This window comes from Diabrotica undecimpunctata, chromosome 4, assembly GCF_040954645.1.
Source record: "Diabrotica undecimpunctata isolate CICGRU chromosome 4, icDiaUnde3, whole genome shotgun sequence".
Lineage (NCBI taxonomy): Eukaryota > Metazoa > Arthropoda > Insecta > Coleoptera > Chrysomelidae > Diabrotica > Diabrotica undecimpunctata.
Window position 1 is genome coordinate 8637271 of NC_092806.1, and position 25370 is coordinate 8662640.

The following is a 25370-nucleotide window of genomic DNA, read 5'->3' on the forward strand; positions in this document are numbered from 1 at the left end:
GTGTTTTATTGATTTAATTAAGAAGAAGGAAGGATAGAGCTGAAAATAGAAAACGGAAGTAAATCCAGTTATAATTAAGGCTAACGTAAAATGGGGTGAGATTGATTTCCCGATGTGACATTGATCATTTGTAATTTTACCACAAATAGGTATGTAGATACAACCGGCAACAATGTAAAATTGTTCTTGCATGTGGCGATACTCATTTCTTGGGTCTGGATATGATCAGTTCATATTGTTGTTACTTTGCAATTGACATTGGAAAGAAGTTCTGTTGCTTTGAAATTAACCATAATTTTTGGCCTATTTTTGTAGTTTGTTTACTTTTAATGGTAGAAAAAAAAACGCAGGTAAGTTCGGCATTTCTAGTGTTATAAAATTGTTTTGTATGGTTCTGCAATAGTAATTTTGGGTATCTAGCATTTTAACCAACGCCAGCTTTTTGAAGATTGCGGATAAAGTTGAATAGGGTGACATTGATCAAGTGATCAATTTAACCCCACGTCACGTACGTTCCAGAAATTAATATACTTCTGCCACCTTACGTCATATACAAGTCGGAAAATGTATGGGATACTTGAATAGAAAATTGCCCAAAGGGCAGCTCATGCTGCGAACACGATATAATCGAACCTCACATGGTTGGCTTGATATGTCAACATTCAATTATTTGTTTGTCACTCGTTTCTTACCACATGCTGGGCGACTAGATTAAAAAAACGTGATAATAGCGGTCAACCTAGCTTCGCATTTGAATCCAGACGTTCTGAGAATGTGAAGAAAATGATATAATATTTGCTTGCTTGCCATCCTACTCTACCAATATATGTCGCATTCTTCAGGCCCTTAAAAGAAAGTTGAAAAAAACTTCAACATCATTGAAAATGCAAAATTCTAAAACCTCTGCCATTCCGAAAAATTAATTTCATAAGCTGTTAAAAGCAAACACTTAAGAGCACATACACATCCAGACGGAGAAAAAGCTCTTATAAAAAGAAATTTACTTTCTGGTTTTGAAGCATGTGGCATTATCTATATTATATTTTTATCATTATCATTATATTATTAATTACCATTATCTATTATATTTATTTTTTTTGCTACGTTGGTTACATTATACCGAAGACAGTGGCTGGAAATTGCTATATACAACCAAGCTTACGTTTCATAGTCAATATTTAAACAAAAAATATTCACATGCAGCTTTTTAACAAAATATAACTGCCTCAATTAAAACAAAAGTTTAATTTTTAAAATTTTATTGTCGTTTACAAATTTAGAAATGGAAAATTTTAAAGCAAATTAATTAATATACACTTCCATAATTCATGATTATTTTTCCCATTTCAATGAAGGGAGTTTGAAAAGTTTATTTGGGCTATTAATACTCAGTGGTAGGAATTTTTGTGTTCTTTATGTTTCCGTAAATGAATCTGTCAAAATATACCTCAGTTGAGCGAGTCGACTATAGTAAAGAACGCCATGATCGACCTTCTGCGTTTTCATCAGTGATATGAAGGTTTCTTGTAACCCAATAGAGGACGTGCCAACAGACGCCATTTTCATTCATAATAATATAATTTTTTCTGTGACCAAGGAATATGATATTATTTATGATATTACAGTTTTTGTTTTTGAAAATTAGATTATTATATTCAGTACATTTTTTAATCGCTTACATTATATAGAAACACTTTATATCACAAAGCTTTTGTATAAATAAATAAAGCGCAACATGCTTTTTTTAAAATAAATTGTATTAAAAAATTATTTAAAAAATATTGTCCTGTGGCTTCTACTTTTATAAGTAATTTGAAATGGAAATGATCCTTAATTAAAGAATAAAGATCATATTATTTATGTTCATTGACATTACACACTATAATACATCATAATTACAAAAATAAAAATAAATTCTTAACGAAATGATTTATTTACCCATATATATCCCATTGTAACTAGTTTCTCGGATTATAACAACGAATCTTTTAGCATTTTATGCAAACATTTCATTTTATAAAAAACCTTTTCAATATTTTCCTTAAAATATGCCTAAGATCCAACTGTTTGTCATTGCTTATAATAGTTGAGTTCATCGAGTATAGGTGTCGCTAGTGGGTCAATGACGTTTTATTATTGATTGGAATATTCTCCAGTCGGCGAACGCCATTTTGACTAGTGTAAAAAGGCAAAAATAATAGAAACATTAAAAAGAATCCGGGTTCATCCGTCCCTCTATAGCTTAAAAAGAATTTATTTCTTGTTATTTGCGGATAACCCATTTGGACGGACCAAGGTACATAGCTATTTTAGTATTTTGACGCCAAGAAATTTCATTTCGTAATACAATGTTTTCATTTTGGGAGCCAATCAAAGAAAATAGTAAACCGTTATGTCGCATCTTTTTTGTGAGGTTTCGTTGTTGAAGGTGCTATATAAAGTGAATATTGTGATTAAGAATATTTAGTGCCCAAAAAGGATTCCTTTTGTTATTTATGTTGTGATTTTAGTTTGACGTTGGGCTGGGCTTCGATGGATTGAAAGTAAATGCTTACGTAGTTGGAAACAATAATTTCCCTTGATGTACAAAAGGTTTACTGATTGATTTGGAAATTTCCGTTAGTTTCTCTTTACCGTAAGGTCATATTTTTGTACTCGAACCTTGAATAAATTATTGTGGCTCTTTCAAAATAAACAACAAAATTTTTCCGTCTGATGTCTTCATTGAGACACAATACTTTATTAAATACTTCAGTATTTTAGCCACAGTAATTCAATTTCAACTCCTACACTACTGCTTCTATCTAATTTCAATAGGCCTTAGAAACCTATTTCAAATATATTTAATTTGCCTTTAGAAACAAATAATGATCTCTTACAGATGGATAATTTTGGTTCTACTTTTTTACCTTTTACACATTAAATCAATAGTAATAATATGCTTCTGGATATAGTAGAAGGTACTGATTTTTAAGATGTTAAATTTGTGACTGTACCATGCATTAAAAACAGTTTACTTTAGACATATTTACCTTAAAATTAACACAAAAGACAATACAGAGATATTTAATATTTTACTTGCTCTATGTGGGTGTAATCTTCATTATAAGTTACTTGTTTCAATCCTTGACCCATATGTTTCAATCTACATCCAACATACTTTTGCTTTGTTTACCTTTTTTTTCCATGTTTGTTAATATATAAATGCATTCGTTTTGTTTTTTGCTCTTTTTATAATACACAACACTTCTCTTACCTCACCACTTACCAGTTTTCCATTTTCCTTCCCTAAAATGCATCATAGTTAACTTTTCTTATAATCATTTCACCATGGAACTTACTGCTCTATTTGTATTAGTAGCCCAATCTTCTACTGTTCTGTTGTTGATCTCTCCTCTTAATTAATAAACTGTACAATTTTAAGCCATTAGTGCATACATAAATGAGTTTGAATCATATATAAATGTAATATTGAGAACTACAAACCAATTTCAAGGACTACATTTAATCTGGCTCTCAGATATGGATTTATTGTCATAACTAATCTACTCCTACTCCTAGATATAGCAATCATTATTCAGTCAAACTTTTTAGTTTTATTTAAACATATTAACCTTTTTTTTAGAAATAAGGTTCGTTCACTGGGTCTTGTAGATCTAAATGGTTGCGTGCAGACAGCATGTCTACTTTGCCAGGGCAGGCCTCCAAGGGGGAGAAAACAAAATCAAAGTTTCAATCGTTGGATATAAATAATTTGTATAGAGTGAGCAGGGTAAGTGTTTTTATTTGTTATACATAAAACTTGAGCTTTTATGACAATTGCATATTGAAATATAAAAATTTGTCTCTATTTTAAGAGAATATAATGTTTGTATAATGTATTTTCAATTAACATTTAAAAATAAATTTTGGAGAGTTGTGCCTTTGCTTGAACACCTCGTAATACTTTTCATAGTAGAAAATAATTCACCGTTTTTTCCTGGATTTGTTCCAAATTGAGTAATATGTGCCACATTAAACAGAAAACTGATTAATTTATATGTAAATTATGTGTGTCAAAGATTATAGAGTTTCTGTGAAAGGTAGGATGTTGTGAAATCCCAAAGTAACATAAATTTTAAAACAATATATTTATAATAATATAAAAATATAGATCCATATTAAAGATAAAAAATATTATAAAGATATAAACAGATTAGTTTTTTTTTTTAACAAGTAAAATTTCATTGAATTTATCTTAAACCAAGATTATATTTATCATAATATAAAATATGTGATACATTGAATTAAATAGATATTTATTTTTTTTATTATACTTTTTATATTCACGGGATGTCCCCATTTTTTCAAAAATTTAACAAAAACAGAATAAATTATGTATTATAATGACCTGCAAGTTTAATTACATTGTTTTGTTAGATTTAGTAAATATATTTCTTTATATTTACACTAGTCACTAATCAACAAATTTTTTTGTTTTTGTTGTTGATGTTAATATACACTTTATTAAAAACATACTGTAGTGCTTAATTAACCAGCTTAAGTTTGACAATGTATTTTAAATTTTGTTAGGGTGAAAATTTAGAAAAACAACAGCAAAAAAGTTCATCAGTCTACATCAAACATGGCATGCAATCACTTGGTAAAGTCCCAAATGCTCGTCGGGCCCCAGCAAATCTTCCATCTTTGAAAGCAGAACATAGCGGAACAGACGCAGCAGTACCTTTAGTACCACCAGGAGCGCAAGGATGGGGAAAGCAAGATACATCAACCACTGGGACATCTCAATCACCCAACAGCAATCATCAGACAGTTGCACAATCTCAGGATTCGAATGTACCCCCACTGAATGCCCCCAATCAGACTGGAGTCTCTCCACAACTCAGTTCACATCAAGCTGCAATTGCCCTTCCAGTAACGAACACCATTCCCCCACAAACACACAAACAGGTAAGGAATAATTAGTCTAATTAATATTACAACCAATAAATAAGGAATATCTTTAATTTTTTTATAAAACTGATTTTTACTTTATCCAGTTAACCCCTACTGCACAGCCTGTGCCTACAGACAAACTATGGAGTTCCGTCATGACAGGTCCAGAGTCTCATCCTCCCTTATATCAGAGTGTACAATTCCAACACGAATTCCCCAGCTTGTCATCTGGAGATGGCGCCCTCACACGCACTGGTTCCGATGCTCCCCAGTATCCTTCAGGGCTCAGTCTAAGACCCCAAACAGAAGGTAAGCATATCTTTATTGACCTCAATTATAAATTTTCAACTATACATGAAGACATTTGAGACTGCATATGTTCTTCTAGTTGTGGAATGGTTATATAACTCTGTAGGTAAAATTGTATTCAATCAAAATAAATGAAAGATGTTCCTGAAACTACTTTCTTGTGGCATGTTCAATTTAAATACAGTGTACTCCCTCTATAACGAACACGGTTATTACGAGGTTTCGCTTATAACGAGATACATTAGATGTCCCGTGAAATTTCTAATGAACTATAACCGTCTATAGCGAGGCAAATTTGGTTATAACGAGAGAAAGTAAGATCCAAAAACGTGTTTTTTACGTTTTTAGTCCGGTCGTGGCTATAAATAAATACCTTTTCAAACAGCCCCTCAATAAACTTAACTGCAGCCCGCAATAAACTTCTTTACAATGAATAAATACAACTGTTTCACATCTTTAGAAAATATATGATAGAATGATACTGGACCATTTAAAGCAGTTAAAAATAACAGAGTTCTTAAAATTGCAGAAGCAATAGTTTATGTTATCCTTGAAAATACGATTTATACATTATGTAGTTGGAAAAAAATATAAGTACAGCTTTTTTGTTTTAACGTATATCATTGATAATAAAAGTAAACAACTCTTTTATGTTTTAATATATTTCATTGACAATAAAAGTAAATAACTTTTTTTCAAAAACGCCATTCAAACAATATTTATTAGCATCTTATATTGCTCCGAATTGCTTCACTATAGGAAGTTAATGGTTTAGAAAACTACAGATTCATATGTATGCACAGTATTATGATTGTCTGATATAACGAGATCGGCTTATAACGAGGTAATTAGTCTGTCATTTCAGTTCTCGTTATAGAGGGAGTCTACTGTATTATGTTAGTGTGGGATTAAGCCACAATTATTGGTTGTAATGAAAAATCACATTTTTAATCAACAATTGTTTGATGTTTCAATTTCCACTCCGGAAATTGATTTCAAAAAACATTAAACAAATTCTGAAAAATGTATACCAAGTTTTTGTTATTGGTTATGTTATAACACCAATTGTTTTTTAAAATATCTCGTTAATAAGTAAGTCTTGTCAGTAAGCATTATAAATTTATTTGCTTCTCTAGCTTCCTTAATGTTCCTCAGGTATTGCAGCCTTAAATGCCTAATTTTATGTTTCTTTCTCAATATTTTTTTATTGTCAACTGTCTTTTTCCAGCTTAACCTAAGTTTGTAAAATTCCCTTCTCATGCTTTGTCTACTTCCTGCATAATTCATTTCGTTTACAAATTTCTGGGGAATTTTTTTAATTTTGGGAACTTGTTGATCACCTTGATCACATGCATCTATCAGTATTTTTGATATCTATTTATTAGGTGTGGAGAATCCAAGGGTTTTTCTATTTTCAACCTCATGGCCCCTTTAGCGATTTTTTTTGATGCTGGATAAACTAACACCTTAAACATTTAATATTATTATATGTATTAAAGTTTGTTATAGTTTATTATTCTGAGATGTTTGATATCTTAAAAAAATCATTGTTTTTAAGGTGTAGCTTTGTTAAAACTTTTGTAAATGGTTTCCGTTAATAAATAAATATACAGGCATTTTCCCTATAATCCGAGCTTTACATATCACCACATAATTTCTTTTATTACAATTTGCTGTCAGTTGTGTGGTGTAGTCTCACCTGTGCAGTTTATGTTAAAGTGTCATTACACATTATAGTAGCTCTTGTTATACTTTTTTTCTAGGCTCATGGACACAAGGAGGACAAAGAGCCATGGGCCCGCCAGGCGTTACAGGTGGAGACGCAGCCGGTCAAGGCAGACCTGGCTCGGCCCACCTGGGTCCCCCACCACAGCTTGCGGCCCAGGCAGGCCACCAACAGCAACCATTTCCGCCGCAAATACGTGGTGTGATGCCTCCTTTTGTAAGTTATTTTCAATAATATCTACTAATGTAGATTTTGACGAACTTTTTTCCCTTTAGATGTACAAAGGTAGTAATTTCCAACCTGCATCTGGAATTGGTATTCAAAATCCTCAAACAATGCCGCAACCGAATAACGGGCGAGGTAATAGACAGGTAGATAACCGGCCACCTCGTTTAGCGGATAGAGAAGTTGACGAAGTTGCCCCTAGGCCCATTATCCGAGAAGAAGAGCTGAGTCGTATGGACGAAATTAGTAAGGACATGGGTTGGGCAGAATCAGACGAAATTGATTACAAGTAGGTTAATTTATAAGTTTTATAAGTATAATTATTTATCTATAAATTTCTTTTTCAGTCAGAAATTGGCATTCAGTGATGATGAAAGCGAAAAATCATCCAAAAGGGAACACAAAAAAAGTGCACTGAATAGGGATCATAGAGACGATCGTGAAAGTCACAACGTCGATGGTCAAAATCGTCAATGGAGTGGAGGCTCGAGGTCTAACGCTCCTAGAGGAAGAAACTCAGAAGATGAAGATATCTGGGTGCAGAGACGTACCCAGCAAGACAAAGAAGTTGAAATAGCCGTTCAAAGGGCGAAGCAGCGCAAAGAAGAGGAAGAAAAACGTTTTAACGAAGAAAGAAAACAAGCTGCTGCGAAAAAACTCATGGAACTGGAAGAAAAGATTCAGAAGCGTGACAGAGATAACCATGAAGGGGTTGGTACAATTAATCCGAATACAGTTCCCGCGAAACCTATTAATCATGTAGACATTCCCTTGCCAGACTTTCAGAAGGAGAAGGAACGGGACAGAGATCCGCCTAGAGAGAAAGATTCCAGATCTCGCACTCCTAACGAGTCGTCTGATGAGAAGAATCAAGCTTCAAATCAAGGAAATTCCTTCAGACAGTTAACTCAAATTGAAGGGAAAAATTTTCCTCCTAGAAAGCAACAACATGCAAAACCAGAACGAGATAATCGGGATAATCGAGAGCAAAATGGGCCTAATTTTTCTCGACAATTCCAAAATGACCTCCCGCCTAGGTTCCGCAATAACAGTAACTCAAACTTACAAAATCATCAACAATACCATCAGCAATCGTTCGATAATCGCTGGAGTTCCGGCAATTCCAGAACAAAATCGCAATCTAACAGTTCCCATGGCCCATTGCACAATCGTAATATAAGGCAAGATAGTCCAGAAATTGAAAAAGAAGATTTAGACAGAAAAGAATACAAACGACAAAGTTCTGATGACAGCTACCGCAGCTCACATCATTCTGAACAAGAAAGGGATTCTCAAGATTCTCGTTATCACCATTCAGATAATTCTGACAGCAGACATCAAGATTATGACATGCAGTACTCTCGGAGGGAACAGGAACACGATAAATGGCACAAAGAAAAGAATATTCAGGACAACAAAAAACAAGATGACCAATCACATCGTTCGAGTAACGATGACTGGAGTGAGAGACCGGAGAAAGTTCGCGAAGAAAAAGTGGTTGATAAATACGAAAAGGAACGTGAAAGAGAAAGGGAACGACCCCAAAGGCCGGACAGTCGGGATTCTCGCGATTCCCGCTCAACTCGTCATTCTAGAGATTCCGAACCACGTGATTACAACATGGGCTCGTGGTCAGAATCGATGTACGAACATCCCTACGAGGACAAAAGAAAAGATTACAGTAGAGAAGAACGACGTTCTGTTCCTGGTCCTATCACTAAAGATCGCATGGAAGCCGACGATATGCGAAACGAAAAAAGAAACTTGACGCAGCTGAAGCGTGGCCAACTGATAGAAGTGAAATCAGAAATTAAAAAAGAGCTTCCCACAAAAGTTATTCCGTTGAAAATTGAATTTGCTAGCGCATGGGCAGATGCTCAGCTTCTTCCTCTTGCGCTGGATGAAACTGAATCTAAAATGACCGAAGACAAAAAACAGTCAGAGTCAAAAGTGGAGATTAAATCACCAGAGCAGTCCAAGAAGTCTGATAAAACCGACGACTACAACCAAAACCGCAATAGATCGTATGGCCAAAAGAAAGGTTGGAACACGAACGATAATCATTCGTCACGAGGACCTCCCTGGCCCAGAAGACCTTCCAGTCGCGGCCAAAAGCCAGGAGGAAGGAACCAAGAATACCACACAGCAGATTCTGACGGCTCCCTGGAAGATCACTCCGGAAACTTAAAAGCAGACGACGGCAGAAAGGCTGACGCCACCAAGCTCGAATTAGGTGAACAAAGAAGTCCGAAACCTGCGAGAAAAAGTGAAAAGGATGAACGCAATCGAGAACACAAACAAGACAAATACGGGAACGAACAAAAACGACAAGACAAACAAGATCGAAAAGATAATAATTACGTTCCACGAGGTGAACCTTCAAGGCACGGCCGGGGTGGTGGTAATTTTAGAAGCGGAAGAATGGGAGGCTTGAGTAAAAGAATCGACGGGTATGGGCCTCCCCCTACGAAAAGTCCGTTTGGTGGTCATCAAGACGAGAGAGAAAAGGATAGGAAATCTGTTGAGGATAGTTCTACTCCCGAAAATGTAAATCCTGTAGAAGATAAAATTAAGCAGAATCAACAAGCGTTGGCTGCTGGAATAATTGGTAAACGCAGCGAATCCCCTCCTACACCAGAGGAAAGAAGTAGAGATGGAAAACCAAGAAACAAGCCCGATAATCGCAAGAACAAACCGAAAGTGGAAGAAAAGCTTTCTGATTCGAACGCTGAGATTTCTGACGACAAAAACAAAGATAATCGTAAGAATCAGCTTAAACTTCAAGGTAACAGATCCTCATCTAATTCTAACCGCGGAAGAAACAATCCTCCGCGTATGGGCGGAGAGAAAAGGTACGAAGGCGGTCGTGGAGAACACATGAGACAAAATTCAAACAACTCTCTAAAAAAAGACGATAAACCCGTCGAACATAACTTGTTTGCTACTGCTCTAGCGGACATCGCGCCCAAGAATCGAGATGAACCGGACCACGCCGAAGAAAAAGAAGAAAGAGTGTCTGTGAACGGCGATGCGGAGGGATTCCAAGAGGTTAAGAGTAAGAAAAACGTAAAGGAACGTCAAAAATCCTTTGACGAAAAATCATCAAAGCCTCTCAAAACCGAAAACATTAAAGATGTCAAACCTGAGCGAGAAAGAGAAAGGGAAAGAGATCGCGATAGAGAACGAGACCGCGATCGCAAGAAGATCAGCCCACCTACGCAGCAATTGACTCAACAGCAAATCAGTAACATTCCACCTTTAATGGCCACGCCGGTGAATCCCCCGCCTGTTCTACCCCAGGCCAAAACTCAATTTGAACGACCAAGACAGACCAATCTCCCGCCGCGATTCGCTAAACAGAAGTTGCAGAAGCAGCAACAACAAAAACAGCAGCAGCAACAACAGCAACATCACAGCTTGGGTGAGTATTAAATACTTAGAGACTTTTTAAAATACGAGATATGGAAATTAAATAACAAAAATATTTTATCGAGGACCAATTACGTTACAAAGTTTATCTCCTCCAATGACGCTCAATACGAATTTTACATTGTTGAATGCCAATTCTAGATGTCCGCTCGTTTCCCCAGAAACTTTGTCGCTTCTGATTCCACCGGTTCCACACTGATAAATCATGTTGTAACACGTTTGATGCCACTTTAATTGAAATACACTTAGGGCCGGTTGTTCGAACGCTAATCAAAACTTGATTGTAATCAAATATTTAATTACAAGCAAGTACGTCACAGCAGCTGTCAAAATTATTAAAAATTGCTTGTTATTATTATTGATTTGTAAATAAAGACATTAACATTAGAAAGAGTTTAATTATGGTTTATTTTAAATTAAAACGTAAAATAATAAAATAAATCAGTCAATATAAGCTCAAAATGTGACGTATTTGATTTTAATTAAATATTTGATTACAATCAAGTTTTGATTAGCGTTCGAATAACCGGCCCTTAGTGTGATCCCACATTGTTGTATTCGATGCAAAGTTACCGTCGGAAATTAAGTTTAACTAATTCAAAAAATTGATACATCTACTCAAAAATATGTTTTTACAAAAAAAAAACCGACGCGATGGTATTGAAATGAGTAATAAACTGAAATACTCTTTTCTATCATACTATTTTTTTGTTGTTGTCTTTCAGGAGACGTCAATGATATGAACAAACTCAACCAGAACATGAACGTTTACAGTATGAAAGAAGCAAGTGTGCCGCCTGCAGTACCGACGTGCGCGTGGGATAAACCCTTGGGTTCCCAACTGAGAAACGTGGAGCACGACGCTATGCTAGGTGTATCCATAGATGGGGTCAAAGGATTAGAGTCTACACATTCTCCTACTCAAGGTGTTAGCCCTGGTGGTGAAAAGGTAAGAAATATAATGAAATAAGAGTGTTCTACTACTTTTTTTATATCTCCAACTATGGTTTCCCGTTAATATATTGTTTTTTCGTCTGTTTTTGAAATATTTATTGTGTGGATTAACACTCTGGTACATTTACATATATTTACTTGAAGGTAATTGGTAAGACAGTCCAAATCCAAGAGAAAACCCTCCTTGATGGTAGTACTCCGCCGGTGAACACAATCATATTTGAAAATACAAACTTTAAGTCGGCTCCGGGCGCTCGTCAGGTGCGAAACGATAAGCCCCGTCCAAAAATGGAAGAAGGCAACATGGACCCGTCTGTAATGTCCGGTTTTAACAAACCTAACATGAACGAACTCATGCCACAGAAAGCCGAAAAATCAGACGCCATACAACTGCCCCTGTTCAAAGAGGATCCGCCAGATATGAAATTGGACTTTTTCAGCGCGGATCTTCAATTTGCCGATGATAAAACGGCGAAGAACTTTGTGTCGAAGTCTATCCACGCGATAACCAGCGGAAACAACACGGTCGATAGTTTGGACATCAAAATTGCCTCTGTCAAGAAAGTTTGGGAGACCTCGGAGCAGGAGGGCGAAGACAATCAGATCAGTTTCGGTGGCCCACCACTCGATACTAATGTCTTCAACCAAGGAAAAGACACGCCAGATGATAATCACGAAGGTTATAGTCCTTCGCCGAATCAGAGCGCCGCAACTACTAATGTATGTAAGGTAAAACATATTTTTTCTACTATTTTATCTCAAATCAAATATTGTCATTTAAATAATTCATTTATTCACTTGTTCGTTCATTGACACATAAAATTCATTTGCTATATACAAAAGAGCGTCGATTATCCGAACTAATTGGGGGACATATGTGATCGGAAAACCGATATGTTCGAATAATCGAACTATATTGAATATAGTCATACATATTTATCCACAAGTGAATGAAAGCCATATTTATATACCTATATATTTATTTATATTTTTAATGACAAATGGGAATTAAACAAAAAAGTGCAGTATTTCCAACAACATATTTTTAGATACAATATTGAAGATAATTGAAGATATTTTAAGCGTTAACTTAAAAAAATCTTCAATTTTCGTCTGCCGAAGCAAGCCTACCCGTTTGCGAGCGGCTAGGTCGCGTATTTTTTTAAGGACAGTTATTTGATACCGGTTTGTGTTTCAAACCAACGCAAGCCATATGTAATCAAGTTTTCATCTTCATCTGAACTTGCAGTTGATGAGGTGCTAGATGTGGTGTCAGTTTTATTATTCATTTGCTGTATAATTTCACTATCTTGTATAATTTGGTACCTGGGATCATAATCGTCGAAATCCATCCGTTGTTGAATTTCTTCTTCATCACATCTGTCGCAATTGAGTTTTTTAGCATATCTATCAGTTCAGACGAATCTTCCTGTTTTTCTTTTGTATATTCTCTTTTTTCCACCATTTCACTATTTTCCACTAAATACAAAACTTTATTCCACGTTTTTTTCAAGTTCTGCTCTTTTACACTGTTCCATGCTGCTCCGATTATGTAGGACGCGTCCTTCAAATCAATCCTTTACCCATGGCAAGCATGGGCAATCGGTCGCTGCCAGTAGCATTAGCACAAGCTAAGGCAGTGATACGATCCTTGCTTATTTTAGGTCCAGGTGCTGCTAATTCACGCCGTCACGCAAGAGTTTTTCTTGGCAAAGCTTTCCAATTAAGCCCAGTTTCGTCTGCATTGTAAACGTTTTCGAGTGCGTAATTTTGTTCCTTTAGTAATTCACTTAGTCTTATTTTGAATGACTCTGCTGCTGATGAATCAGCAGATAGCTTTTCTCCTTGTATTTGAAGCTCAAGAATGCCATGTCTCGACTTGAATCGTTTTAACCAGCCTGTGCTTGCTTGAAAATTTGACTAACCTCACGAGATTATTGAACTGCTTTTTTACACAGAATCGAACCAGAAATAGGTTCTTCCTGGGATTTTTTTTGAGTAAACCACTCGTATACAGCATCATCGAAATCCGTGTTTGAGGCAAGATTCATAGTTTTACGACTTGTGGATCCGTCAGAAGAATCAAGCTGGGACATAAAGTTACTTATGCTCGTCTTTTGTTTTTTTATATCCGTAATGGTAGATTTACCAACTTTGTACTCATTGTATAACTTGGTTGCAGATTCACCTTCCTCTAACAGTTTACTAATATCGTATTTATTTTTCATAACGCTTACGTTTAGGCATTTTCTATCAAGAAGTGTTTGCTGAGGCGACAAAATTTCGTTTATTGCCTCTCGGCTATTCAGAAGTGACTAATACTAATACATATATACGAATATTTACAGCCGAAAATAATTCCAAGAATATGACGCATACACTATTTTGACCGATATTAAATGACCCTCTTATCTAGGTATGTTAAGTGCGGAGTAACAAAGAATTAATCAATCAGCGTCTTGTAAAAATTGTGGGAGTCGGTAGTTCGGATAACCGGTCGTTCGGTTGATCGACGTTCGGATAATCGACGCTCTACTGTAATTCTAACTACTACTAATTGTTTAGTACAATTTCCGGTGAATCTTTCCACTTGTATGCTATTATTTACGAATTATTTTTTATATGACGCGTCTTTTCTGCCCACAGAACCTAAAACCACGCATTTAAGCCGTCCACACTAGAATACATCAAACAAAGACAGCAATATGATGAAGGACAGTGCTTGATACTGAATATTTGGATTTTTGACATTGTCAAAATGACAGTGTTCTTGTTTATAACGTAATTTTCGTATTATTTATGTTTTAAATTCATTTTGGTGTTTTGAAACTATAAATTTTCTCAAAAAGAATTGTTATAACGACTAAACATTACCTTAGTGTTGGACTTCGTGGGATAAATACATTTTTATAAGCTAATAAGAATAATATCCTAAGTTTTAATTAATTTCACATATTTCTGACATCGGTTTTATTTTATTTGTATAAATGAAATGACTGCTCGACCCGATTATATATGAGGAGGTAACATGCAAACAGGCTTAAGTCACACAAAAATCAAAGTTAAGTTAGATGTTGTTCTGTTGTAGCCAAAGTGGTTTATTTTATCTGATTCATGCAAAAAAAATTATTACCTATGGTAAAAGCATGTTAAAAACCACCATTACATGCAAAACAACTTATTTCCACTATACTGGTACATGCGATCCAGCTTATTTCCAACCAACCAATAGGAGCTCTGCAACTGCCACTCAGCTGACCCAGTGAGACTTAAAAATTTGAGATTATGTGAGGGTTCTAGTTTTTGTACCCTTTAAGCACAACAATAAATCTTTCACGTGCGTAAAAATAAGGCCTATTTACATCAGCGCTTTCAAAGAAGAGTTCTATAAAGTTCCAGACACGAAAAGACAAAGACAATATAATTGCCAGTCTGATTCACACAACACGATAAGTGTAGTATATACGATAGTGTAGTGTAGTGAGTAAATACGATATACACTATCCAAAAAAGGTATAAAAAATGCAGAAAAAAAAATTCATAGTTTGAATTTGTCAAAAATGACATATCACGTTCGTGCGCTCTCGGCTTATGTTCTATCAACGCACGATCGTGAGTGTAATAACACTCACTTTTATTAAACCTAATTAGGATTAGGTTAGGACCAAATAAAAATTATTTTATAATTTTTTAACATTTATTACATACAACCTTAAATAAAACAAAAACTAGGAGTAAATTTCAAGCAATTATACGTGAACATATTGTCAGGTACAGAAATTTCAAAAAAATAATTATTATTTTTTATGGTAATCTCTAAAACAGGACTTGTTGCGTGACAAACACAAATAAACATTGCACTTTTCACATCTAACTTTAGACCTACTAGAACAATTTTCAAATCTGCATGTTCTAGGAGCTGGAATTTCATCAAAAATAGGAAAATGTTCATAACAATCATACCTCCTTGAGTCACTTGGATTATTGGCTGGTCGATACCTTTTTTGGTTTACAACTGGATCAATATCCATAGATTGAGTGTCTTCACTTGTTGATGAAGGATTTTTAGTTTTCGTTCCAATGAGACCATCGGCTACTTCTAATCTGAACTGAAGCAAATCTGCTCTTTTCTTTTTCGGAATATGTGCATTGATGGCTTCAGTTATATAAAGGCGCCAAGCATTCACTACACAAAGGTCTATAAAGTGCAATATTACTTTGAGGGTCCATTTTTTTGTTTTCATGAATGTGCGATAATATTCCATACCTTGGTCTAGAACGTCCACACTCCCATGTTGGTATTGTAGTTGTGAATAAGCTTTGGCATGGAAACTTGAATATAAGCTTTAGAAGTTTTATCCCAGCGATTCACATTCACTGTATTGTCAGCTGATGTACAATTCGATACCATAAGCACAGATTTATTGTCTTTCCATTTAACAACAACTAAGTCTCCACACACAAATTGCTGTGATTCGCCTCTTTTCATACAACGATCTTCTTTAAAAGGTATTTTTCTCCGATCTGGAAGTCTATTCATCATCAAAGTAGCTGTTCCATGAAGTTTCATTTGAGATAGACGTTCAATGAGGGGTATTGATGAAAAATATCTATCAAAATAGAGACAGCTTCCTGGAGGAATTGACTTTGATAGGTGTATAATCACAGCTGCGGAAACTCCAAGTGATCTGTCAGGGAAGGGAGTCCTTGCACCTTGATATACCTCAAAGTCTATCATTAGACCGTCGCTTGTTGTAGTCACAAACACTTTTAGGCCTTGAGGTCGCGGTTTGTTTTTAACTACTTGTCTTAAACCATTTGGACATCTTCCACAGAAAGGAATAATCTGTTCGTCAATGGAATAATTACCTGGATGTCTTTCTAATCTGTCACATGCTCGTTTAACTGCAGTTATGATGGGTTGTACCTTCCAAAGTGCATTCGTATTACCTTCAGGTGCTATGTCCTCATCAACTACATGCAAGGCTGTACGCAATGTCTTGAAACGGTCTCGTGACATTTGGCTTGATACCATGTGAAGTTGCATCTCTTGACGCCAATACATGTGAAGTCTAGGATAAGGGATGCATCCCATAATCAAGTGTATACCTATTAACTTCTTTATTTCTTCACTGTTTGTGTTCAGCATGTGACCTGTCTTACGCATATAATAATTATTTGTACAATTTGCAGCTAAATCAAAGAAACCATTATTTGAATAATCGGAAAAGTACTCCATAGCATTTCTGATTGGTTTAGGTGTACTTTCTGGATAATTATGATTTTTTGCTGAAATGTCGTGTCTTTCCATTGCCTCCTTGCTGAAGAAGAGCTCGTTGAAGGAACAGGTTCTTCATCCAATACAGTTTCTTCAATATACTTGTCATCGATGTCATTTTCAAATGTTTGAACCTCAAAAGCATCATCATTTTCGTCATCTAAATCTTCTATTTCAGACTCGTTGCCATCATTTAATAACTCTAGAGCCAAATCGTGGGTAAGAGGCACACCTGTAATTAGAAAAAAAATATTTGTATCATTTAAATAGAGAAAAATTAATAAAAAGTTAAACCAATAAATATTTAGTATTTTTAATTTCCTGCTATTGAAAATTGTATTTGTGACGACAACTCACTATCGTGATATTCAAATATTATGGGACAAGATCTCTACAAACAAACCAATAATTTCTTAAATCTTGTTTATTATCACGAAGTTTAAACTTTACTTATACTACAAACCCGTTACCATAAAATAAATACATAAAATAAAAACAAAATATCTTTTACTTACGTTTACCGGTTTTGTCATCAAAATACACAGCCATCTTCTCGGGTATTCTATTGCAAACTAATCGCGAATTCGTTAAATAATTTCAGTTGTGCTGATAATGCATGATAGACACAACATATTGAATCATCTATCCCAGTAAAAATATGTTTATTTTGATATTGATACCCATATAAACATGAGCTCACGATCGTGTCAGCCGGTCACGAAAGGGATAAGCAGTATGGGATAAGAACAGCAAGAATTTCACAAGGAATGGGATCTGGTAGAACGAAGTTCTCTAATTATTCTTGTAAGAATCATGTATCAGTTTAAGCATTCGTTTTTTCTATCTGTTTGCAAGGAATAAAATGTGCTTTTGAGCAGGATTGCTGGTTAAGAACTCCAATCAATCAATGAGCTATATAACGCTCAGCGGAATCAGTGGTTTCATCCATGCATAAGTAAAAATAATTACTTTATATTTCTTTGATTTTTCCAGTCACCATAGAATACAAAGAAGTGCTATTCCTTCTTAATTTTGTCTGGGTTGGAATGTTAATTGTGCGGTATTTCTGAAGAAAAAATTTAAAATTGTCATTTGACAAGAATATATTGGATGCTACCAATGCACGACAAAGATCTTCATTAAACACTTCTTGTTCACTTGATTTTTTTAAGAGTGTCTCAAAACATCAGAATAAAGGGATTGCATTTTCTCCTCAGAATCTTTAATTTTTTGTAGGTCGCATGTAATCTGCAACAAAAGGAGGTCAATCAACGCATACTACAGCATTACTCTACTTAGATCCAAAGCAATTTGTTTTAAGATTTGTAGAAATGCGATAAATCCAGGATAAATCAATTGTTCATGTTATTTTTTAATCACATTTAAAGCAAAAGTGATCAGAAATATATTTTTTTTCTAAATCCTATTTTAAAATAATTTTAATTTATTACGATAGTTAAACTAATTCCTTCGTCTGCCATTCACATAGTAAGTATTACTTTTTGTGGCGGCATTTTAAAATTAAATTTAAGTCATACTTCTGGACAGTTTTGCAAAGATCTGTCTGCATTTAGTTAATAGTATAAGGTACTTATCAAATAAATTTTATTCGAATCTTTAAAATTATTTCCAAATCAATACAAACTATGTTTAATTTAAGGTGAAGCCTACACAACAGGTATCTGGAAGCGGACAGACGGTACTAAGTTCTTCCAGTCACCAACCCCATTCCGGAATTGTTGCTACTGGCTTGATGGGCAATCCCCTGTCTCCCCCTCCCATACCACCGGTTTTAGGTGCCGGTGTTGGTATGGGACCTCAGTATACAGCCAATCAACATATTAGCTACCAGGTAAACGCTTTTATAATAGTTAAAATAGATAAATACGAAGGGGATTTCTGAATTCTTACTCAGAATTGTTTCTACGTTTATAAGTAAGCTGTCATATGCCGGGATAAATCACTTTACAATATTCAGTTTTTTTTCTTTTTTATCATCCTTCGGTCGCCGACGGATATTTTAATTTCTCGCCTGTATTGTTGGTCCTTCGAGCCAGATCTCTAAGACAAACAATTTTGAATTTTGTTGAATGAATTTATTATTGTAGATAAAGTAAAATTTCTAAAAAAATATTCTAATAAGGTTATACAATGCCCTATCATTTACATATTTAAAATATTCTATTAAATTCGATATTGTTTTTTTTTCGATAATTTCTTTAAACTTGCATTTTAACTGGCATTATCCGTAACTACAACATAATTGACGAAAGTGATGGATATCAGATAAATTAATGAGATTGCCTACTTAATTAATAACTGTCTCTTACACTTTTTAAAAGATTGATTTATTACATGCATTGTAAAAAAGTGTTTTGTTATAGACTAATTTTCTTATGAACATATTTATGTTGTTTTTTCAGGCCAGTCTCTCAGGAAACACACAATACGGCATCTCAGCCATCCCCTCCCCTCCTACAGTACCGTTAGTGTACAATTCCACGCAACAGATTCAAGCTGCCGCACAGACAGCCGGTCTATACGGGGCTTTCCAAATAGACCAATTGGGAGGTCAGGGACGTTCTCAATTCTCTCAATATCCCAATTATCACAGTCTCGGCCAGACGGCAAATAGCCCATATTCAACGCAGAGCGTTTATTTGCCAACCGCCGCTCCTCCCCCCCATCCCCCGCCTCCCACCGCTCCAGGACCGCCAGAATTGTACAGCAGCTACAGGTTGGGTGCTACTTTCGGCCAGACTCAACCGCTCAACAATCCGACTACAGTTCTGATCAGTTCAACTAGTAATAGCCTAATGTCGGCTTCTGTTAAACCGAGCAGTCAGCCCATCAGCGCTATCGGTAAGTAACCATAAATATAAATGAATGCATCTACACCAACAAATTGAAATAAATTATTTTATTGCTACTATACGACAAAGCTAAGTTGAACCGTGAGTCATCATGAAGCAGGCATAGTTTACCCAGTTTTTCCGACATATTTCCTATACTATCTATACAGGGTGCGGTATTAGTGCGAGAAAGTTCAATAACTTTTTTCGTAAGAGATATGAAAAAATAGGACCATACTTTTTTTATATAACACCTTGTATATTTCTACATTTTTGGACTCTTCTCGCTGTTCTCGTTTTTGCAATATTATATGAGGAAGTTTAAAAGATAATTACGTCTTTTTTTATTAATTTCCTAGTAACATTAACACCCTGTAGAATTGTAGAGATTTGACATCAAAAAACCTATTTATGTTCAAACGGTTTACAACAAGAAATAGTCAATTCAAGTTCTGTTCTCGTTCCCAAGGCAAAGAACTCCATGGTTTTGTACAGAAGTGAAGGAAAAATGTAAAGAAAAGAAGAAGGCTTACCTGAAATACATGTCAACCAAAACACAAGAGGTATACCATAATTACAAGATAATTAGAAACGACATGCACTTTTAAGAAAAATAAAAAGTGATCACTGGGAACGCTTTTCGAAAGAAATGGAACATGCTTTTTACGGTCTGCAAAAGGAAATACGGCGCTTCATGAGAGGTTAAAGAACGGCGGTAAAGGAACTAATAGAACCAAAACACATAGAAAAGGATACGTGGATTGACTAACTAAAAAAGCTATATGCAGAGGAAGAACAAACGACGCTAAGCAAACAGCAGGGTTTTCGTAGTGGAAGATCGTGTACAGATGCAATATTCGTTATAAAGCAAATTACTGAGAAATCACTAGAGTATAATAGCCCTTGAGGCTTTCGAAATGTAGTGCTAGAGAAGAATTTTAAAAGTTTCCTGGGTGGAGAACTATTGAAAACATCTACCAAAACAACAAAATGGGAGTCAGAATAGATGGACAACTTACAGAAACTATAGAAATAGGTAGCGGAATAAGACCTTCCATAGAGGTATTAATCTGCCAAAGAACAAGCAGAATTACTTATAAAGAGGTAGAAGAAGAAGAAGAAGTTCTGTTCGTTTTCAAATTATAAGCAAAAATTAATGTAAAGAGAAAAGTGGATTTCTAATATAAATTACAGTAAATATTTTATTTACCTAAACAAGTTTAAGTCATTTTATTTGTAGTTTACTAAAAAGTTCGCTGATCTATTACACTATAAGTGTCCCTCTTCCGAAATGTTTACCTTTTAATAACCTCTATCTTTAATGGTCAAATGATGAAATCTAAACTTAAGAAATATATTTACCAATTTTACAATTAAATCCATTACAAATTCAAATCCATTAAAATTTCAACAACAATTAGGTGAAATTTTATTAGATTGATGGGGATGACAAAACATTGATGGGGTCAACAATGGAATGTTTAATCTTAGTTCACTAAGCTTTGTCGTATAGTTTATAATCTAGTAAATGAGGTGTAAAATCCGTAAAATTTAATACTCCCAAGAATATTTTTAACGTTAACTTTTTTTAAAATATTTTTAATGCATATAAACATATCTTTAGCCGAGCCAATGAAGCAGTGAAAAGACGAAATCCTACCAAATTTTTGCACTAGATGGATCTCAATGAAACTTTTTGTATTCGATTCATATGAGTGTCAGGAAATTTTCTGAACAAAAATGATGATATGGAATTGAAAATTGCATTATTGAACAAGGAAAATGCATTTTCCAAAGTGCATTTAGAAGTGATGAAAAATGATAAATTTGTAATTCGGAAATATTTGACGAAAATGAGTTCAATATTACTAATCGAAGATTTTTGAGGCAAGTGAACACGAATATCATGACGGCGATACCTTGTGCAACTGGGCCCTGTCTCCTGGAGTTACATAAAATTTCGATACAAAATCAGTGCAAATTCGTTATTAGGGAGTGTTTGGGATGAATATCACGACGGTGATAGTCTCCGATGCCCCTGGTGCCCAGAACGGCTCTCGTCACCTGGAGTTTTGTGGAATTTGCTACAAAATCAGTGCACACTCGTTATTCGGTAGTTTTTGGGGTCGCTGAACACTAATATCATGTCGGCGATGATGTGCGAGCACCTGGTGCCCAGTTTGGGCCTCGTTATTTGGAGTTTTGTGGAAATTTGATACAAAATCAGTACAAACTCGTTACTTATGGGGTTGTTCTGGTCGCTGAACACTAATATCATCTCGGTGATGATGTGCGAGGCACCTGGTGCCAGGACGGGACTTGTCTGCGAGAGTTTTGTGAAGATTCGATACAAAATTAGTGCAAACTCGTTACTCGTGAGATTTTGGGGTCACTGATCACGAATATCATAACGGCGATGGTCTCCGATTCACAAACTACAAGAGACTAGCCCTCTTCTAAACAAAATGTGTCTCGGACACCATCACCGACATGGTATTAGTGTTCAGGGACTCCAAAACCCCATAAGTAACGAGCTTGCACTAATTTTGTATCGGGAGACAAAAAAATTCCAGGTGACGTGGCTCAGGTGCCTCGGAGAACATCGCCGTTATGATATTCATGTTAGTGAGCGCAAAACCCCCCCAGTAGTAATATTGAACTAATTTCTGTCAATTATTTTCGATTTACAAATTTATCATTTTTCATCAATTCGAAATCGAAATGCACTATGGAAAAGCCATTTTTATTGTTCAATAATGCAATTTTCCACATCATCATTTTTATTCTCAAAATTTCCTGACACTCATACGAATCAAATGCAACAAGTTTCATCCTTCCTACTTTAAAAATTTGGTAGGTTTATTACTTCATTGCCTCGCCTATTATGTTTTTTTTTAACAAGAGGCACCGAAATTATACAAAAGTTCTAATTTGAAAGAATTTTTTTTGTAAATTGAAGAAATTTTGAAGTTATTGTATTGAATTAGACTAAATAATTATAAATGAATCAAATTACTTATTTACCAGGAACTAAAGCTGGTGGAGTTGGTCAGGCGTACCAGCAGCAATCTCAGCAGAGCCAGCAGGTGTTCATACCCTATGATCCGTCGATACAGGCCAACTATTTGGCATCCAGCGCAGGCGTGATGCAGCGGGCTCCCGTACCGCCGGCTCAGAACAACGTCGTACCCGGTCTGCAACCCTCGTCTTCGTTTTATTCCGGATCGACAGGTACCAAAAATTTTCCTACTACCTGGAGGTATTAAAGAATTGAATTTTGCGTTTAATTCGCTCTACAAGAAATTGACATAAATATTATATTTACGGCAAAACGAAGTACATTCAGGAGTTTTATACATTTTGTCCAGTATCAATGAGTGATTTTAGTGGCAGATGATCAAATGTTCAACTCAAGCCATATTAAGGCAAGTTCACACGTATGATATTCTCAACGGTATTCTCTATTGAGCTGTGTATATATAATGATCAAGTAAAATGGTCAATTTAAATTTTTAAGCCACATTTTCGACTATTTCACTTAATTTACAATGTAAATCATGTACTTCAAGTACGGTACATCATATGATTTTGTATGTTGACAATATTTATATATTCCTGAAACAAATTTTTGTGAATTATTTTCTATATAGTAGCATATTATGCATAAGAAAGGATGCATACCTAGCTTTTCTCTCTAAAAGTCTATCTTAGTTCACACTACTTGTTTCATCTTTATCGAGACCAATCAGGCAGTGACAGATTGAAGAGAGACTCTGAGGAAGGAAGGCATGTTAATACATTTTTTATACTGTTAGTAAATCTCTGAAGGAATTTATTATATTTAAATAAGTCTCTACTTTACTCTGCCTTATCAGATCTCTTCTGTATTGGCAAACGCCTTCTTGACTTATTTCTGTACCATAAATTTTCTTTAAAACATGTTCATCTTCCTACTTGTATCACCCCTTTGGTCTTTTACCACCCATTTCTGCCATAAAATTTCTTTTGTTATTCAATATTTAGTCCCCCACATATCACAATCTTGAACTGGCCCAAACATTTTTTTATTGTATGTTTTTAGTATTCTTTTGGTGTAAACTACAAATTATTGCGAAATTTTTCTAGGCGCCCAAACAGGCTACTATCAACAACCGGGCAGTTCCACCATGGGGTCCGCACAGCTCCAGCAACACCAAGCTGGCTATGGTCTTCAAGGAAACGTGTTTGGTACTCATAGCCAATCGCACACCAACACTGGTTTGCAGAACTTCAACTCCCACTCCCATTTTCTTACGACTCCCATTCAAGTAGCTGCCGCATTGACGGCACAGCAGCAGTTCAGGTCCGGCTTACCGGCGTACATGAAGGGTGTCGGGAACCAGCCTTTAGGAGACCAGACAGGGAGGCCTCAGCAATTGAAGAGTCCTAGTAGCCAGGAGGTATTATCTTCAGTTTTTAATTCAGGTAAGTGGAGTTGTTTTATATGTTTGACAGACAGTATTTCATAATTGTATATTACTGAATACCAGAAAATTATTGTATGCTTGTTGGTGTGTATATAGATCATAATTGACGCCATAGGTCTCATTTTTTTAAATGTCCTCAATTGGACACATATATACAATATAGTATGTATAACGAGTGAAACAGAAGCAGTTATGGGTATATGGGAAAAGCATCTTAGGGAACTATTAAACAGACAAAATTAACAATTTAATATTTAATAATTTATGCCAGGACAAGCTTGAAAGTACTGCGAAAAAAAAATTAATTCAATAAATTCTCTTTAATACAATTGATTTAAAATTTGAAAACAAACTTGTAATGTATTAATGTTTTGTGATTTAATCACAGTATCAAATATCATAGTTACTTTTTTTTGTGCGCAGGACCTCAGATTCCGTCTCCAAAATCTAGACAGAATAACAAACATCCTCCTCCGCAATCGAGTCCTACAGCACAGCACAAATATAACTTGTACCAAGCAGTCGGCGGTCAACAAAATCCTAATGTAAGTAAATACATACTATTAAAAATTATACTAATCGACATCTGGGTTTTTCTGGGTGCGTAACCAATTGTGCATACATCTCAAAGTTGCATTACTCTTGTAAGTAGCTTCTTCAGGAGCAGGAGAAGGCTATTGGTTAGGGTATCACAAGTCCTCAGCATACTTGAGATAAAAACCAACAGCCAGAGGAGGGATTTATGTATATTAACATGCAGAAGTGGATACTCTGTGAGTTAATGTGTGTGAATCTCTCCCCAGGCTGTTGGTTTTGGCCTCTAGGTAGTCGAATTACACTGAACAAGAGGTTTCCTCTGCTGCCTTCTTCCAAAGGGGTCGTAAGTGACGCGGATCAAACATTGGAATACAAATAGTTAATAATTTTGACTCTGACATTGAAAGTCTAGTATTTCATTTATGTTTTTTGTTAAAATTATGTTTTTATATTAGATGCAGAGGTATCCAGCACCAATCCAGAGACCAGTAAACTTCCAACAAATGCAGCAAAACAATTCTGTGAATCAAAAACATAGAAACAATTCCAACAAAACACCAAACCGACAGTATTATGGAAATCAAAGTAAGTTAACTCCTTATTCTTGTTACTGCATTATATTAATTTAAAGGTATCATTACGTTAATGTAGATCACTTT

The 25370-nt window shown here is 35.3% G+C and overlaps 1 protein-coding gene across 4 annotated transcripts in view; it reads left to right on the plus strand.

Moving 5' to 3' along the window:
* Nucleotides 1-2103: 2103 nt before the first annotated feature.
* The window catches only part of nocte (no circadian temperature entrainment), a 38120-nt gene continuing 14853 nt past the window's right edge, over nucleotides 2104-25370 (plus strand). Inside the window, exons 1-15 of one of the 4 annotated variants that reach the window (XM_072528813.1) lie at nucleotides 2104-2296; nucleotides 3626-3772; nucleotides 4573-4950; nucleotides 5040-5244; nucleotides 7008-7186; nucleotides 7246-7484; nucleotides 7543-10616; nucleotides 11350-11573; nucleotides 11723-12298; nucleotides 18517-18708; nucleotides 19280-19718; nucleotides 22736-22939; nucleotides 23834-24172; nucleotides 24598-24719; nucleotides 25167-25296. In XM_072528813.1, the coding sequence (XP_072384914.1) occupies nucleotides 3680-3772; nucleotides 4573-4950; nucleotides 5040-5244; nucleotides 7008-7186; nucleotides 7246-7484; nucleotides 7543-10616; nucleotides 11350-11573; nucleotides 11723-12298; nucleotides 18517-18708; nucleotides 19280-19718; nucleotides 22736-22939; nucleotides 23834-24172; nucleotides 24598-24719; nucleotides 25167-25296 (6394 nt within the window). In that variant the 5' untranslated portion in view covers nucleotides 2104-2296; nucleotides 3626-3679. Of the gene's footprint in view, nucleotides 2297-2612; nucleotides 2636-3625; nucleotides 3773-4572; nucleotides 4951-5039; nucleotides 5245-7007; nucleotides 7187-7245; nucleotides 7485-7542; nucleotides 10617-11349; nucleotides 11574-11722; nucleotides 12308-18516; nucleotides 18709-19279; nucleotides 19719-22735; nucleotides 22940-23833; nucleotides 24173-24597; nucleotides 24720-25166; nucleotides 25297-25370 lie in introns of those variants that run through there. The other 3 variants (XM_072528814.1, XM_072528811.1, XM_072528812.1) reach the window with 3 other exon arrangements.